The sequence below is a fragment of the Corvus moneduloides genome, chromosome 5 (genome assembly GCF_009650955.1).
Source record: "Corvus moneduloides isolate bCorMon1 chromosome 5, bCorMon1.pri, whole genome shotgun sequence".
Taxonomy (NCBI): domain Eukaryota; kingdom Metazoa; phylum Chordata; class Aves; order Passeriformes; family Corvidae; genus Corvus; species Corvus moneduloides.
This window is the reverse complement of record NC_045480.1, coordinates 33,444,138-33,463,726: the sequence shown is the minus strand read 5'-3', so window position 1 is coordinate 33,463,726 and position 19,589 is coordinate 33,444,138. Positions and strand designations below refer to the sequence as shown.

At 37.7% G+C, this 19,589-nt stretch overlaps 1 protein-coding gene across 2 annotated transcripts in view; it reads left to right on the top strand.

Annotated features, from left to right (window-relative positions):
* WWC2 (WW and C2 domain containing 2) overlaps window positions 1-19,589 on the top strand; it is a 95,563-nt gene that overhangs the window by 22,153 nt on the left and 53,821 nt on the right. Inside the window, exon 2 of one of the 2 annotated variants that reach the window (XM_032109915.1) lies at window positions 13,663-13,772. In XM_032109915.1, the coding sequence (XP_031965806.1) occupies window positions 13,663-13,772 (110 nt within the window). Of the gene's footprint in view, window positions 1-13,662; window positions 13,773-19,589 lie in introns of those variants that run through there. The other variant, XM_032109916.1, reaches the window with a different exon arrangement.

The window sequence follows — 19,589 nt, the reverse complement described above, 5'->3', positions numbered from 1 at the left end:
GTTCAGTTGTGTTATTTTCTATACTCTGATGGCCATTGCCCACTCTGTATGTTGGTCTGTTGTTTTACTTTCAACATCATGTTGTGCTGCAGTACAAGGGCTACCAAAACTGAATGCAATATTTAAGGGTAATCACACAGCAGTTTTATATAAATTGTATGGTGGTGTTTTCTGGTGTGTTTTATTTTCCTCATAACTTGTAAGCAAGCTGTTTGGCATTTTGGCTTCTGCTAAATGTTCACCTGATTCAAAGAGAGAGATCCACGAGATTCATGAGAGTTGAATGACTTCTTTAGTGGTGTTGGCAAAAATAATTGATGTCTCTTAGTCCAGTACAGTGCTACAATATCTCCTCACAGATTTTTGTAAAAAAACCTACCTTCTTTTTAAATTTTGAGTTTTAGGTGTTAGCTTAAGCAATTGAATTTGAAAATGTGCAGAATATGTATACATGTGCATTTTGGTATTCTCATCTTCTTTCCCCTTCTCACATTTGCTTTCACCTTGGAAGACAGGACTCATAAAACATGGCTGTTATCTACTCATAAGCGTGTTTTCATTATTGTTTTGATGTTTGTATGCTTATTTGAAGAAATGGTAATATACTCTGTGCTATTGGCAGCCACAAATAAGGACGAGGTTTTGATATATACTATATTCTCTGAAGTAATTATTTAAGCTTGTTTAGCGTGATTTTTTAAAATCAGTGATGCAAACTCCTAATAAAACTGAAGGGAGTCATTTTCATGTTTGGGAAAGGTAGGCAGCTCTATTCAAGTCTGGTAAGCAGAGCATTAGCTCATCTGGAAACTCCAGGTTCTCTTTTACAGTGTTTCAGAGAATTCCTCATCAATCTTTGCAAATTACTGCCTTGGAAGTGTTTCCCCTGCTCTAAACAACTTTGTGCCAACCATACTTGGTGAAGAGGGCTGTGTGACAAGCAACTGGGAGTAGAGGAAAGGGTTATAAGGGTTTGGGGAAAGGGAACCAAAAAGGATAGCTGACCTGAAAGGGGTTTAGTCAGTTTGATGTGAGAAGCAGAAGCTGATTTTTTTTTTTTTTTTTTTTCCTTCTAGTAGAAGGCTATGCTTCAATAAACTGTGTATGTGCTGTATTCCTGCTAGAAAATTCCTGCTAGGAACTGCTAGAAAATTTGCTGCCTCCATTACAGGTTTTGGGGTGGTTTTTTTCAGGCAGTTTCTGGGAGTGGGTGTATGGGAAGGAAACAGCAAAATTAGGTGTTTCCTGTTGGATAATTGTTACATATTTCCCATTCCTCAAACCTTGCTGCCACTGGGAATAAATTTGATCTAAAACTTGAAGTCAATTAATATTGTGAATAAAGAAATGTAAAAACAGTAGAGATGCTGAAGGAACTCTGCATTGATTTTGTTTAATAGAACACTGTTTTATGAGTATCTCAGAGTATACAAAGAAGGGCAGTTTAATAAAAGCATTACAAACTAGAGTTCTTCATATTAAAATTATTAGTGGAAGGGATTAAATGTAGGCCAGAACATATATCTGAAGTCTTCTTATAATTACAATTTTACATTGCTGTAATCTTACAGTACCCTGACTCTTCATTATCTTGCACTTTTAAGTTCAACATTAGATCTGTATGAAGCAAACATTTGCTACAGCCCTTACTCACTAGTTCAGTTTTGTGCAGTTTTACTAATATGTGTCAGCCCCTGACTTCCATTATTCTGCTCTCAAGAATGGTTTTTCTAGAGTCTCTCATCTGTGAAAACAGCTGAGATTGAGGGATCTTTTTGAACCATTTGCACCAAGGGTTGGCAGACTTTATGATCTCTTACTAATATTAAAATACAAATATATTGTCCTTTTTCTCTTAAGTGTTGTGCTGCTTGCAGTTTTATAAAATTGGTGCTGTTTGTTCATTTTCCATGTAAAAAATTGTTAAAACATTTTTAAAGATTTCTCCTGTGGCATCTGGAAACAGTTGACCAGAGACCAGAGATTGGCCAAGTGATTGTGTGCCATTTGAGCTCTGATCTAGCTCAGTCTTTTTGCAACAGAAGCTGCATTGTACTACAAAACACAGAATGTTTAACGAAGTATGCATTGAAGATTGTTACAAGTGGTTGGATGAGAAGCTGGAGTTGAGACATGAAGAACTCAGTACTGAGAATAACAGAGTGGCGTGCTCTCTCCTGTTGGGTGCAGTGTTTAGGTCCATGACCGAATTACAGAGACATTGGGCACTTAACTGAAGTTCCCTCTTCCCCGCTTCTGGCATGATTGGTATACTTGGCTGAAGTGCTTCACAATGCTGAAGTCGAATGTTTGTGAGGTTATCTGAGATGTTCAGATGGATAGTACTTTTTGAAAGTGCTTATCACAGATTTCGGTTTCCTGCTATGGAAATTGGTATGCTCCTGCTGACTTCAGTGGGAGCAGAGTTAGGCAAGGAGAGTCTTTAAATATCCTCTCTGTAAATCCACAGGTTTCTTACAATGCAAGGGTTTGTTTGCAGGAGAAGTGGAGTTCACAGAACAAAACTTTCAAAATCATTTTCTGTAGCTGATGAGGTGAATAGTGGGCTGATTTGGACTAGTGTGTGTATGAAATTACAGAAAAGAGGAGGGGGGAAAGTTAGAGATCGGGAAGATCTTTTAATGCTTATGTTAAATATGATCATTTTCTGTGTTTTGACTGTGTTTCTTCTTTGAATTACATTTCTCTTTCTCATATTTAATTATCACAATACAAAAATATCCTAAATTTAATCCTAACAATATGCCATAAATCTGTTTTTGATACTTTGTGCCTGACATCCAAGCTGACAAATCATCAAAATTAACAGAATAAATGTTTTAATCCTCTATCATAAGTGCATCTGTTTTGATTAATTTCTAATAAAGTATTCCAGTCTATAGACATTTTCTAGTCTTTGTAGTTTGTTGTATCATACTTCTATCAGACAGTAAGCTTTTGGGTGCAGATGTTGCTCCTATTTGCATGTGGAAATTACAGCAGAGTTTGTGCCATTTTTGAATTTCACGAACCAATGCTTGACTGGATTTGTTGTGGTGTGTTTGGTTTTGGTTTGGCTTTTTTTTTTTCCTTTTCTTACCTGGAGTATTCCTAAGAGTACATCTTCCTGCTGTAGAAGAATATCTGCTAGTAAATATATAAAATGAAGAGCGGAATGCTACAAGATAGGTAAAGGAAAAGATTTCGAAGTCAATTTTGCGCACAGAGATTGTAGGGTCAGGAACACTTAAAATTACTGGAGAAATAGCATGGTGTTTATGGGATTAAATTAAAACTAATAGCTGAATTTCCTAACAGTGCTGTCAATTGATGACAACATTTTCCCTCTACCAACAGTGTACGGTCACGTATATATAAGTAAGCTACAGCAACACTGCACATAATAGCCTTTTCATAATGTCACTGCATTTGAGCTTTCCGGGGGAAGGCGCAAAGGTCGTATCATTGGTTTACGGCTGTGGAATTATCCCTGGGCTAGGGTATGGTTATCAGACATTCCTCACATTCCAGATGTCTAATATTATAGTGCTTACATGCCAGTGCAGGACCAACTGCTGTGTCAAAGAAAAACACTGGGGAAAACATTCATGGTATTACCCATTTCCACTTCTCTGTGGCCCCCCTCCCCCCTAACCTGTCAAAATGTCATCTTTGCATTGAACTTGGCAATGTTAAACAGATAAATTAATTACAAATAGTGATTTGGTTGGAGGTTTTGCCCTACAGAAACAAATGGCTGGTATGCTGAGCTGGAAAATATTGGTTCTCCTTTTCACTTTTAGTACCTTCAATGAGGAAATGATGTGGCAAAGTGTATAGCTGTGTTCAGCGTGGGGTTTTTTCTTCACAGATGGCAATTGTTAAGTGGAAAGCTAAAACAGTTTATCATAATCAAAAGGAAAAGGAAACAAAAAACCAAGCCAGCAGGCAGTTTGACCTGGTCCTGCAATCAGTGGGTGTGGGTCCCTTCCTTCCCAAATGCATTCTTCCCCTTCTGGGTCTCAGCTATTCAGTTCATGTGCCTTTTCACAGGAGCACCTGTGAGGGGACAGAGTGAGCTGACATTGAGCTAATGCCACTGCTTTGTAGCTGGGAGGAGGCATTTATGCTCGGCTTCCTTGCTGGTAGCACATTTTTATGGCAGTCATTAACATGCACACAGCATCTCATGGCGAGCTGGGAGGCAGCACACTCCCTCTGCACTCACCTCCCCCTTATCTCCTGCCTGCTGGACTGAAAGCTTAAGTTGTGTGTTCTCTGCTTCCTTCCTTTTGAGTGTGTGCTTGTGAGAAGGACATCAATTGCCCATTTTGTGTGGGATTTTTTCTGTGGAGGAAGCAGGCAAGATCTTTGGATGAACTGAAGATTTTCATCCTTAGCTTTTCTGTATTGCATAAAGCCTAGGGAGTCTGGGGATGTGTACAACTTTTGAGCATGGAGAGCAAGTCTTTTGAAATAAAGAAATAAAAAAAGTATTAATTTTTGTTAATATATTGCAAGCACTTTATTTCTGATGTTTTTACATTGCACTTGCAAAACTGCCAAATGAAGTAGGAAGGTGTTTTTTGGAAAACTGTGTCTGTTTTACCTTATAAAATTTGTTCTCATTTCATTTCTCCCCCCTGCTACAATTACCAGTTGGTTTCCTGATTTTTAGTTTGGTTCACTACTTCTGCAGATCTTACTGGCCCCTCTAAGGCAAAAAAATCACATCCCAAACAGAATCATGGAGTGGCCTGGGTTGGAAGATTATCCAGTTCCAACTCCCTTGCAATGGATAGTGACATCTTTCACTGGACCAGGTTGCCCAGATCTCCAGTCAGCCTGGCCTTGGACACTTGCAGGCATGAGGCATCCACTATTTCCCTAAGCAACATGTTCCAATGCCTCACTACCCTCACAGTAAAGAATTTTTTCCCTAATATCTGATCAAAACCTACTTTCTTTCACTTTGAGTATATGACCTTTATTTGTCTAAAGGGATAGCATTCATTCTGTACGGGTTTTGTTGTTCAGCTATTTTTGCTATCAGGTTTTACTTTTGAATACCTGTGTTGCTGTTAAAATAAGTGGACACAAAACCTTTGCAGTTATATTTTTGTTTCAAAGAACTTGTTGCTTTCTATGCACAATACAACTTTTCTAGTAAAAATTCATGGCTGTATTGGCTGAAACTGGTTATGTTTGTAATAGATATTGAAAACTAAGAACTTTTGTCAAGATTCCTGGGTGTTCCTATGTTGTAAAGTTTAGTAAGTTATGTATAAATACAGGCAATTGAAGACTTTTTGTTGCAGTGTGGTTGCAGTAAGGTTTGTTGGTTTGTTTTCATCCTTGCCCTGGCAGTTTAATGTTTAACTAAATCAAGAAGAAAACATTTGGAGGAATGGAGTACAGTTTGCTACTGTAGTTAGTGCTTGTCTCCAAACCCCATAATTGGTGAGGGGCCAATTTGTTATTTCTAAGCAGGACTTGCTGAATATGTTGAACAGTTTGTGCTGTGCTACAGCGTAAGGATCTCTGACTTGGTCTGTAGTGAGGCAGCAATCAGATCTGATGATGAGCTGATATTGCCACTTTGCGTGGCAGTAGTAGTGCAGCTGGCTCTCTGGAAAGCTGACTGGAAACTGAGACACTGTTCAGCACACTGCCCTTTTCAGCAAAGCATTTCAAAAACACCTTGAATACCTTGCCTAAATTACAAAGAAACCACTTATTCAGTACTCTAAAAAGGTTTTTAAAAATCCCAAATCCTGTGAGGACAGAAAAATATTAGATTTTAGTTTCTACTTCATCCTTGTGTGCTTTGTGAACACAATATTGTGTTTACCTGGGTTGCTGGCTAGCTAGACAGGTGTCTTTTAATGTAAGGTATATTTTTCAAAGTTATATATATTTTTCACACAAAGTTGTGTGAAACATCATTGAATGTGGTTTAGTTCTATCTACATGAACCCACAGCTCACGTGTAAATGGGAGTTACAGTAAATCACTGTCAGTACAAGTTCAGTACTGGAAACCAAGTTTTTGAGCTTGTTAAATAGTTGTGAGATCCTGTTTTCCCAGTATCACATACCCAAATAATGTCCCTCCATTCTGTGTTGCTGTGAGGTAGAGAAATTATGTATGCCTTTTAGTATAATTCTCCATCTGCCTGTTAGTACATTTTTCTTTACCAAGTAAACTCTGTAAAACCAAGAAATATATTTCTGTAAGGCCTGCTTGTAAGTATTCAAGGGCTTAAAGAATCACAGGATAGAAATTGCAAGCTATTAAAAGTGGTACTGTACCTATATGGTTTTTTTAGAAGAGTCAGTGCTTATTTCAGGGTTCTATTCTTATACAAATTTGAGAGATTTACCTGTCTTTGTATTACCAGGAACAAAATTATCTGAAATCTGGAAAACAAGTGAAAATTCATTAAATGTATCCAGGAAATACTTGCTGCTGGAGTTAATAAATCTTTGTCTCCAGAAAGTGTATAACTGTGCTGTGAGTTCAGTCTCTGCAATAAGTTTTTGAGTGGTGCAAAAAGGTGAAGGGCTGTTGACTGCTACATATCCATGCTAGCCAGGAGTGTGGCTGTGAGCATTTGACTATAAACCTGTGCTGTTGTGTGCATGTGTGCATAGTAGAAAGCAAACACATTAGTGGTGCACATGCTAGTGGCTACAGGCATACATTTAGTGCTATTAAGAAGTTTAATTTAATGTTATTGAGAACATTTCATCGTTAAGGAATGGGTTACATTTAGTTTGAGCTGTTAGTAATTCTGTTTTGGCATAGAAAAAGTAACATGCATGTTTGCTGTCTTTTGAACATAGGCATTTGTTGACATTTGGTTGCACACATCTTGTGAACAAGGTAAACATGCATGACTTTACCATATTTGTTTATTTTACACCACTATTTCAAGCTGGGATTGCGACCATGCTGCTCCTTGTTTGATCTGTTCTACTCTGGTATTGATGTCCACTTAGTTACTCTTTCAAAATAATACCTGTAATAAAGTGGCAGTATATCTTAATAATACCCTTATTAAAAGAGAATGTACCTAAACAATTCAAAGTTTGTACATAATGTCTTGGCCTGATATCTGAATGGGAGGCACTACTGTGTTGAGAACATGGTGTTTAGCAGCAGAAGTCCTGTCGACGGACTCATGAATGAACTTTTTCAAGAGAGAGATTTTGTGTGGAATTTGCTAGTTCATAATTTTAGAATTGAGTGAACAAACAATATGGCAAAAGGGTGTTTTGTGGGCCAATTCTGCCCCATTTGACAGGTAAACAGCCCAGTTACCACTTTATAAAGTTAGGAAAGAGACAGCAATATAATTAATACAAAGTAAATGCATTTTGTTAGAGCGTCAGCCAGTATGATTTGTGGAAGAGAAAATTGTGTTCCCTAAGCAATATAATTTTCATGCTGTTAGTGACCTTGGCCATAGGGAGCAGCAATGCCTCTCTTTAACTCTGACCTACAACGTGGAACAACAGCTGTCTCTCTTTTGCCATTCTGTGTGCACTCTGCTGCCTGCTATAGAATTCATCCCCCTTAAATTTAGGTGCCCTTGCACACACTAAGGATTCTTGCATTCAGAATCCTGTACTTGCTAGGGAAGGAGGGGAACCTTCAGGTTTGAATTGGGTCAGCTGAATGTGCCTCTCTAGGGAACCTAAAGGAGTAATTCAGGTTAGGTAACTGACTTTTTGAAGTTAATGAGATTAATTGCACCCCTGAGTTTTATATAAGAAATTCATCTTGAGTGCCTGAAGTGAGTAAAATCCATGTTTGTAAGCATATCTAATATGGGATTAGAATCCATGTTTATACACCCTTCAAAGTAATAATGCCTATAGCCTTTGAAAGTTGGGTAAGAATTGATTTTGAGATCCAACTTGAGCACCAAATTCAGGTTTGGTGAAGAATTTAGAACGTTTTTCTTCTTCTGTTTGTACTTTCTTTTCATCCATGACTTGATTAAAATTTTTACATTTGCTTGTCTCAAGCTATGGATCAAAATAAGAATTAAATACTTTCACTCATCCTTTTCCAAAATAAAAAATTAGTTGATGATGATTTTATGTTACTATTCTGTGTAATTGTGCTAACTGAAAGTGCTTGAAGTAAACTTGTTGTAAACTGTTGTATTGGTGGGTATTAGTGTGGGTAAACCATCTGTACACCCTTCTGTAATGGTGTATGGATTCCAGATAAATGCACATGCAGTTCTCCCATCACTGGATTTCTTCTCTTACATTTTAATAGATGCTCATTCCTGCACATCTGAATAGCAACTTACATTTTGTCTTCTCATTTCCTAGAGTTTGGAGAAGAGGTATATTTTTCAGAACAACTTCTGTCAAGAAAAAATGCTAGCAAGTACTGCATTGTAAGAGAAAAGAATTAATGTGTAGTATACATCATTATATATGAGAAATGAATGGATGTGAAATTTAATCTGTACAACATTTCATGTAAGTGTCACACAAGATCTTGCTACACAGCAAAGGACATGAGTTCATTTTGGGTATTTGGAGAAAGTTCTATTGAAAGCATTTTGAAGTTGCTATAGAAATTGACCATTGGCCCTAGTTATAATTGAATTCCAAACTACAAATCTTGACTGCAGGTCAAGTACCACACAGCAAAGGAAGTATTGTTGGAAGTAATTTTAAAAGACATTAAGATGAATCTGTTCATAATTCTCAGGTATTTGTGTACCTCTTACAAACCTGTGTTTTCTTCCTTTCTAACTGAGGAAAAGTAATTTCAGGTTTGTGTGGGGTGGGGTTATTTTTCTTGTCTCTGTCTCTCCCCTTCACCCCTGCCGTTTTCTGAGATCTGCCTACCATGACCTTTCTTCCCCACACCCTCCACCACATATATTATAAATCACAGTAAATCATTGATGCAATTGATGCAAATTAATCTATATAAGCAAATCATGTCGATAGCTGTGCTCACACAGTCCTTTGAAGTGTGCATAAAATCAGAAGTATGCTAATGAGATCAGTGATGCTGGTGTCAGCTGAGGTTAGAAGAGGTTGAAGACCAAAGTCCAGAGTTTTCTGTTGATAAAGTAGAGTACTAATCATAATATGGATAACTTATGTTTCAGTATTACAGTTTATTTAATCCTGAATGGATTTTGGAGAAAGAAGGAGTCAGAGAAGGGATGCAGCAGAATGCAGCGTTTCTCTTGCATAGAACAGTGTGTTCAAAGTAGTGTGTGTATATATATACATATATGTGCGTACCCATTTTTAAGAACATGCCTCTTGATACTCCCAGATCACAGAAATGTGAAATATCATGGGCTGTCTGTATCTTGACAGAAAGATAGTTTTACTAGTATATGTAATAAATTCCTCTTTTTTTGTGGACCCTGATCTTGGAAAGAAGCCTGTCTTCTATATATTTCTGTGATCTGGGGACCTCAAATTATGGTTTACATCAAATAAGAAAGTTGTCCAAATGAAGCAGTATTTCTGCACTGACAATCCATCAGTCTGTAGTTACACTTCCATTTGCCATATCTTCAGCCTCACGTTTTTAGAGCATGGTGCTGGTAGCACCAAGTTGTGGGTTCTGTCCCCATGTGGGCCAATCACTTAAGAGTTGGATCAATAATCCTTGTTGGGTCCCTTCCAACTCAGAATATGCTGTGGTTCTGTGATTCATTATTAACATTAGATCCATATACAGAGTTATTCTTACAGGAATGGCTGTAGATGCAAGAACAACTGTTAATGATAGCACATATATCATTGCAGAACCTGCATTTAAGAGCTAGCTAACTCTGTATTTTGAAAACTTTAAATAAAAATTTGGATTTAATGTGATAATACAGCATTTCAATTTGTAAATTTTATTTGTCTCCTAGGTCTCCCCGAGCACCTGTGAAGTGATTGACATAATCATGCATTGTTTACATAATGGAATTGCAGAATGCTTCCTGGTTTTCCTTAAAATAGCCACTTCTCCTTACGCACACCTGCCTCTTGTTCAGTAAGGTTAAAAAAAAAAGGTGCCCCTAGGTGTGAATACTTGAGCTTAATGATATGCATTAAAAAAAATCCAAGCCTTTCTTTAACTAATTGAACTTCATTGGATACTAAATATGGACTTTGAAGTCATCCTTTTTAGAGTATTGGCATTCTTTTAGGAACATGTAGATGTATGGCTGCAATCTGAAACAGTTTTATGAACTACCTCAGAATATCAGTGCCCAAGAGATGCAGCACTTAATCCTTTATTATGGTGCAATAAACCTCATTTTTCTTGGTTCACAGTTAATGAATGTAATGGCAGTCCATCTGTCATAGGTTACTATGTTGCAGATAATGATCTTCACACAGACAAGATTCCTTCAGTCCTTGTTCCTAGATATTACTTCCTATCCAATTACATCTCGTAACTCTCTGCTTTCAACTTTTGTCTTGCAAATTTTCTCTTGCTTCATATTGTGTTAATTTTATCCATTTGTCATATGTATTTTGCAAGTAAATAGTGGTTATGTTGAGACAGTTCTGAGGGCCATAAGCAGTCAGGTAGCACATTGTGCTGATTGCTGTTCAATTGTAAAATGACACATCAGGCTCAATAATTGTGTGCTATTAAAAGACTCCGGAACAAAAAAGGGAGTCATGGGAATGTTACCCTCTTAAGTAATTGCGATCTTATTATGTACAAACCTTCTCAGGTTTAAAAATCTACTCTGGAACAGTTCTGACATAGTTCAGATCTTAAGGATGTGATGTCCAAGCACGATCCAGCAGAGCAGGATTCATAAAACAATTTGTCCTGTACTGCCTGTCTTTTTGGACCTCTGTCTCCCTCTTCTTGTCATTTTGTTTAAGGTCCAGTGTGGGTCATTCAAGTACTTTTCCACAGTTTTTTAGTGTCTCTTTAGTTTACGGAGTGTCTGGGATGAGAGAATGGCTGTTATTCATTCCTATGGTATCTGGTTTCAGATGGGTGAGAACACCTGGACAGAACATTTGCATGATCACAGTCAACTGCAGTCTAACCTAGAGAATGTGCTATTAATAGTAAGAAGCGAGTATTTGATTAAAAATAAAATTGGTGTAGAGAGCAGGTGAAAAGTCAGGGTAGAACTGGGCTTACATCCCTCCTGTAGAGGTGATCTAAAAATCACATGTCATGACTGTTCCTAGCTCTGGTGTGTAACTTTGGTGAAAATATTGAATGTTTGTTAAAAACCATCTGGCTGTGTTTATATGAGTTTATGTTCTGATTCCTCTGTTGCTATATGGCATTTCAAATATTTTTTTCTACTTGAACTACATTAATTGAGTTTTGAGTTAATATTATAATGTTAAGGCTAAGGATGACACTGAACTTTAATTTTTATTCAGTTTGTTTCATGAACATCTACATTTGCAATCAAATTTGAGACAGGACTTTCTTCACAGGTAGGTGTGCCCTTGTAGTTGGCCTGTCTTGTTCCCATGACTAACCAGACTCACCAAAGCTTTTACATGACTGATGCTTCCTCTGAGCAGTAGTGGCCCGGGAACTCTTTGACATGGATGCCCTGTGTTCACTCTGCTGCATGCTGCCCACCTGAAACTGTGCTTGTGTTTATCCTGGATTTAAAAGGCTTCTCCTGCTTCCCTAAGAGCCATCCCTTTCTCTCTAGCAATTACTATTTCCAACAAAACAGTGGTCTTTGAAGTGGTGCTGGTAATTATAAGTAGGCAGCATTTGGGCAGGTGTGTTTGGTATGGCAGTGCTGGGGAGCTGCAGCCTGCAGGCCAGCTGTTGGCCTGCTGAGCTGCACAGTTGGATTCTGGCCATGGCAGCACTGCTTCTGCTGCCCAGAGAGGAGGAGCAGGGTGGCAGGTCAGAGCTGGGGTTTCTGGAAAGTCCTTGGAGCAGCCTGACTCAGCCTGATCTGTGCCAGTGTCTGGATTTAAAAATGCAGGTTAGCAGTGTGAGAGGATAGGCTTGGCTTGCTGCAGACCTCCTCTGTCCCTGGAAATCACTGGCGAGTTGGCAGCCTACTTGTGCTACTCATAATCTGTATTTTTGAATCCTAGTGATCCAAATGTAATTCCACATTGGTAATTTCACCTATATTTCATAATAGTTTTTGGTGTGTTTAGTGGTTTAACATAGCAGTTTATAAGTGGCAATAAGTTAGCAAATTTGTCTTATACTTGCAAATTTGTTCAGAACCTCAAATAAAGTGTTAGTAACCTTCATAGGATTATGATGTAAACTTTGGAGAAATATGAGGAAGTGGATTCATGCTTGCCATTTAAAAAATATAAATTGAAAAAGAATCAATATTCAAAACGTTTTGAATCCTAAGAGCTTTTTTCTCTGTGATTTCTGCAACCCTAGCTTGGAGGAATACTGTCCTACTCAAATAATTGGTAGATCATATCCGTTGATGATGGTAATAATAATAAAGATAATAGTGGGGCAATGATTTCTAAGTCAAATTTGTGCTTAAATTTCTGGTTTTTCAGCTGCATAAAGAATGCACTATTTTTGTAAAGTACTTTCTGTCTGGTGTTTCATACGCAAAATCCAATTCAGTTTGTAAAAGGTAAAATGTACTATTCTCTTTCTTTCCTCACAAAAATGTCAATAAACCTGGTTTTTTTGGTCAGGAACTAATAAAGAAAAAATCCTGAAACACAGAAAAGCATGTATTAATTAGGTTTTTATTTGTATAGAATTTTAATGGTGAGATGAAAAAACAGTCTTAGGTGATAAAACTTAATCAGCAGTGAGCAAAGTGCTGCTTGTGTGTCCCACACACTACTCTTCATCATCTCACTCTGAGGATTTTTTTTTGAACTCTAGATATCTACTTACTCTTATTGTCACTATGGCAACAATAAAATCTTAAATCTCTTGTTCTTCCTATTAAATATATCAGTGTGTTAGAGACTGTGTTTATCTGTGGATATATCAACAGGAAACTCAATACTAATTTCTTTTTTAAGAAAAGGGCAGAAAGATGATCACGTAAAGCTTTGCTCAGCCTCAGTTGGAAAAGAGCCCATGTATTATTTTTATTAATCTAGTTCTTGTAACAAATAGGTGCTCTACTATTAAAGTGAAAAACTTTAATAGTCTGTCCTCCTAGAAAAGCACCGTGTGAACATCTAAGGCCCATTACATGTTACTTGTAAAATGTCTACTCTGTGCACACTGCTGCTTGTTTTATTCAAGCGTGTGGATTGATAAGTGCTGCTAGCTGCACCTTGGGTAGTTGTATTCTCTTTTCTGACTTTCCTGTTTGGTCATTAGAAACAGTGATCTTGAAATCTTGTGCTCTCTTCACCAACTCAAGGTTGAAGGGTCCAGTTTTCCTGGTGATAAATAGGAATATAGACGATTTCTTTTTTTTAAAGCAGTTGGTTGTTGTTTAATTTTAAGCTGTCAAATGTGAAGGATGTTGCAGTGGATTTCTCACTTGAGTTCCTGTACTGAAGAATGTTTGCAATAATATGTTCTACTTTAAGAGGAAAAAACCAACTTGCTCTCCTTTCTTCCTGCTATGTTTCTTTAGCATCTGTCATAATATGAATTAACACAAATAACAAACATGTGTGGAACAGAGAAAAGCTATATCATTGAATTGTTTCCTTGTTGTAGGTTAACAAAGCCCTTGTCATTTGCGGATTGTGTTGGGGATGAATTGCCATGGGGATGGGAAGCTGCGTATGATCCTCAGATTGGTGTATACTATATTGATCACATAAACCGTAAGTATTCTTTGGTTTGCCATATTGATTATAAAAGACTCATCTTGATTAGACTCAGAATTCTTTATTAGAATCAAAATGCTGGGGAAGATTTGCCCTTTGGTATAAAATTATTGGCTTTAAAATGCTTACAAGAAAATCTGCTGGTACAAAATGGCTGCATCTGTTTCTATGTATATTTTAATTGCATGGTAATTATGTCTAAACCACGTAAAACTAGCAAAATGTGAAGTACAGTGCTATTTAGACCTACTGAAATGAATATATTCCTGAAAGCATTTCTATTTTCTCTTTATACATTTATTACTCCATATTGATATGTTTTTCTATTTTCTCAGAAATAGCCTTGAACAGCACAATAGCAAAGATTCTATTTGAGATCAACACCTGAATCTAGGTACCTGCATCTGTGCTAGCAGTGCTATATACTTACCTAAAAATTAGAAGGTATCTACAGCATTTCAGATGCTTAAAGTTAGCAGAGGCTACTGCACAAGGTCTGTAAATATGGCATGGACAGTAAGAGACTAGTGGCCTTCTGAATGGCATCTCAAATGTATGGGCAAGTGAATCCACCCTGCCTTGTCTAAGCCACTTTTGCAGTCAACAGCTCTCTAGTCAGTACAGCAAGTGTAACGTAAAATGTGAGGCAGCTGACTGGTTGGGTGTCTGCTTTGCAGATGAGGTGATTTAACCTCCTTTGGTTGGATTGGACTAGAACTCTGATAACTAGAGTGGGACATTAGATATCAGCCGTGCTTGTTGAGCACTTGCAGATAGACACCTAATATTGAACTGAATCCCACCCAATAACCTCATTTGTGCACTTACAGCCTTGCTTTGCAATGAGAGTCCTCTGATCTTAGTGTTAGACATTCATGAACTTTTAAAAATACAAGCATCCTTGACTGAATTCAAAAGTTGAAGAAAGTAAAGGGTTTTCTTCTGACTCTAAATGCTGTTATCAGCTTAAACTTGTCTCTAAGAGCTGCTTTGGCCACAATTCTAGAACATAAACCTGTAAAATTTTGGGAGGCCAGTTGCATTTCTGGGTGTTTTGAGAGTGCTTTCATATCAGTGCTCTGATAATTGTGCTCTTTTTACTTCATGTGTGTCCAAAATATTTAATCAGTTCTAAAAACCTCTTGTAGCTTTGTTGCTGGATTTTTTTTTAGAAAGAATTTATATCCTTTCTTTACTCTTAAATGTTATTCCTATGCATTGAAGGTGAATTCTGGAATATTAGGAGCTTTTCATGGGTTGAAATTTTGCTTCACATACATGTAAGATGTTGAGGCTTTGATAACATTGTCATGGGAGTCTCTTGAAAATCGTAAATATACTGCAAACACTAATGCTAGCATTTAATTGCGAAGAGCTGTGTATATCCATCTGTACACATCTTCTGTGGCTGGGACAAATGTCATTAGCTGGGTTTCTCTATGTTATGTTAATGCATTATGATGGATGACAAAAGAGCGTGCCTTGGACTTTGGTGTACTTAAAGATAGTTTCCATCCCTTGTTTGTTCAGTAGTGTACTTGATTCCTCTTATATTAATATATGTATTCCTTTGTAAAAATTTCAGTGAAACTTATTTTGTAAAGTGGCATATTTCAGTTTTGTACATTGTATTTTGCCCAGTGTTTTGGTGAGAGTACTCTCCAGCTGTTGGGTGGTAAACTGCCTAAGAATCTTACAAGTAGGTAATTTGTCTGGTGCACCAGATATGGAGATTATAACTTCTACTTATCTGACTAGGGTGCATGCAATGTTTTGATGCTATGGAAATCTCTGGTATGGAGGTCACTTGAAATTAGCAGAGAAAAGCCTTTCTAGAAAGCAGGTTTTCTGTTTGTTTCTTTCTTTTGCTAAGTGTCTGCTTAGTGCTTTATTAGTTTTGTAATAAGTCAAATGTGTTGAGTATGCTTTTTGGGTTTGAACTGTTAAAATTCCCTGTCAGGACAGTGGCTATGTTAGAACAAGGAAGACTCTTGTACTCTTTTGAAAGTAGCTTTGTTAATTCTCTTTGCTACTGGACAAAGAAGCCAAATGAAGGAGAAAAACCGTACCTACTGTTAGGAGGAAGAACAAATAGATAGATGCTTGAAAAACAGGTTGGATAAAGTAGAATTTCAGGACTCATAAATGGCAGCTTGAGGGATAGCACCTTGGGAAGAAATCTGCTCCCATGTGTTAGGTAGGGAGAGGTGACTAATGATGCTTCACTGCCTTCTGGCTGGATTTATTTCAGCAAAATGTTTGAGGGAAGCCTCATAGATTCTCTCCTTTTGCATTCCATAATTAATTATTCTGAACAGCTTCTCTGTTATCTGTCCTTTTTCTCATTTGATTTTCTAGTGTTGTTCCTACTGTGTGCCTCTCTACAATGCTGCATGTGATCCAGCTGTGAAGTTTCAGGTTGCCTGCAGGACTTGGACCAATTTTACTATGATGGCTCCAAACTTGTTATGTTTCTCAAACCAGCCCAATGAGCTATGAGGAGCAGGCTGACCTTAGTACAATTGGCTGTAAATTCAGAAGGTCTTACTCATGGTTGTTCCCTCCTTTTCTGTAAAAATTTGGGGTTGTGAATGTTAAGGATGGAGTTTCTGTTAATGATCAGATAGGTACTTACTGCAGTGCATATTGGCAAAACTCCCAATAATTCAGAGAAAACAATATTAGGCTGCACCTCGCAAAAAACTACTAAGTTTCTATAAAGTCATTTTTTTTCAAAATATTTTCCTCATCTGTGTAATTATTTGTCTTGATCTTTTTCCTTTCTCTCACACAAACCTGAGAAAAGCCTGCTCTTCTCTTCAGCAGAGGGTTAAGACTTGTCTGTGAGCAGTCTGCAAATATAGAACAATCCCTCAGATTCTTTTGGTGTCAATATGTTTAAGGATAACTTAGTGTTATTATCATCTCACATTTCTATGTTTTCTATATATATTTTTTTTTTTTGCCCCCAAATAGAGTTTGGATTTTTCAACAGCCTTAGAGCTTTCTCATGATCTTTTTGGATAATGTAACCCACTTTGAGAAGCACTGACTGAGGTCATTATTTTATGAATATATTAGCCCAATTAGGAGTTTTAATGTGATGCTTTCAGCTTCAAGGGAGACCAGATTACAGGCCATCTGGCAAGGCAGAACATGCATATGATGTGGGTAGCTAATACTGTAAGAACTTAAATGCTTACCCTGTGCTTTAGTAGCACCCTTTGTTAGAGGATGACTGAAGGGATATTATTTGGTGAGCAGGGCCTTAGGAGTTTGTTTTGTGCAGGATCCTTATTACTGTAGTTTGGGAGAGTTCAAAGATTATATAACTTATGCTGCTGACTCTTACAATCATTACTGCATACCTGTTCTCATGTGTTCATCTACTTCAGGTAATTTGCTAACATTTACTAATTGTGCTAAACAACATGGTTAGGAACTCAGGCAATATTAAAAATAACATGTAACTATTGCTCCCCTTTATTCAAGTATCTGCAGGCGAAGTCATCACTTTCAAATGTTTTCCAATTCTTCTGTAGGATTTTCCACATCAAGCATTAAGTGTCTGAGATGCGAACATTTATGTTCTTAGAGCTTGGATTTCCAAACACCTTTAAGCTGATGTAATCTTCGAAAGAATTGGTCCTGCTCTATTGCTACCTCTGGCCTTTTGTTCTGTACCTGCAATGTTTTTGCTTATACTGCCATGAACATTTGCATGGCCAGACAGTGAATCAGATCAGGGAGCTGATTCAAGTTGAAACTAATCTGGTATGGGGGGAAAAAAAAGTTGCTGTTTGTTCTCCTTTCGACACCTCTATTTATGCAAGCAAGAAAGGGAAGGTGACCTGGGGATATGAATGAACAGTCAGGTGGAAGAGATGGAGAGCAGCTACTTTTCATCGTAGCAGTGGTTAAAAGCATTTTGAGATTACACCCTTGAATTTTCATCTATTCCGTGCCCTGTGCAGGCTTGCCAGGAAACAGGTTTGACTGTGAGGCTGTGATTTCCAGGTGCACTTCTTGGGGGTGATGACAGCTAAAGTAGCACAGTCATTGCTTGCTCTGGCTCCTGTCCCCACATTGTGTCTGCATGAGGATATGCAATAAACATGGACAACAGGGAAGTGCTCTGCTTCCTGAGGTGTGAATTGTTTTCCACCTCCTCTCCCTTCCCCCAGCTGCTCAGGTTTTCTGATCTGGATCAATCTACGGTATGCATTTAGATGAACAGCTGTGGTTGTAATGGTAGAAAGAAAGGGAAACTTCTGCTTCTGGTTTGACATGCGTAATCTAAGGGAATCCCAGACTGGGACAAATTCTGCCTTGCCTTGAGCACCCTATCTGTTCCTAAATAACTTACCCCCTTTACTTTCAATTCTTATCTTCTCAGATAAGTGTCAGGAGTAACAAGGCAAATGGTTGTTTTCTTCATTGCATTGATCTAGTTAACTCATAAAACAAGTACTCTACTGTTAGTAATGTTTAGTGGCAAAGGTAGCAGAATGGAAACGAATGACAGTGTTTGAAATGGTAGGAAGGAATAGTTTTTCGCAGCCCGGTACAATTTCAGACCATCACATCACTTTCTTTTTGCCATTCTGTACTTTGTATTCAATATGATGATTCTTCTCCCTGCCCTCCACCCAGCACTTTTCTTCAAAATGCAGCTCCTCCCTACTTAGTTTTAATTGCCCCTTTTGGAAGCATGAGTGTATCTTTCCCAGAAACACCCTTCTATCACTGTTTCATCCACAAAGAAAAGGAAAATTGAGTCAGTAGTGCCAAAAAAAAAAAAAAAAAAGAAGGTGAAGCTAAGCTATTTCTTTTTTTAAAAAAAATTGGCTAGCTATTTATGTACACTGCTTCACACTTACAGCATCATATTTTAACTACAAGAGTTCTATTTCTTTTTGCAATCTTGAAGGCTTTCATGCTAGTTTATGCTTGTGCAACTGGTTTGTCTAACACAAGGATTTTTGTGTGTAGACTGCTCCAGCCTGGAGTCTAGTACATCTGCAACTATGAAAGTAGGCCAGATTGATTTTCAGAAGGGGAAGAATCTGAAAATCCCACCACGAGTCTACAATTACCAATAGCTTGAGGGAGTCAAATGGTGTATCATCACAAATGTGCCGTGTTTGTTCCCATGACCTACCACCATCTTCTAAGCAAGTGGTCACATGCAGTCAATTGTGAAGACTCTTTACTTGTCAGCAAACACATGTGGGAGAAACCAAAGTGCAATGTGTCTTACTCTTGAATCTTTTTTGTAGATATTTTGTCTGCATTCTGGCTGTAGGAAGGGATTAGAGTAATCTGGTGCATGCTGGCTACAGAAGGAGGGCTCAAGTAATGAAGGCTCTGGATTAAAGATGATTTTACCTGCTGTCTTTTATGTAAAGATCATACTTGCATCTTTTTCTTATGTCTTTGTTCTGCTAGCCTTAGCAGTAGAACATTATCTACTTGCTTGATAATGTAGAACAAAATCCTCAGAATTTCTACTGCATTTGACTGAAATATATAAGCATATGCTGCCCTATATCTAGATGAAACCAATAGTAAGAATCTTTGAATCTTTTTTTGAAATGTGCTCAGACAGTATAGCTGGAAAAAGTTCTCATTTTCTCTCATTGCTCAAATTCAAGCACAGAATTATTTTACGGAAAAGTGAAGAAGGTGTTTGGAAGAGAGGGGTCACTTTTTCTGTGAAAGTTTGATGGCAGGAAACAAACTGTAGAGAGGTCACTTTTGAAGATACTCTAAATAACATAGTTTTCATCCATGTCTCTCTTTAGAACCCATATT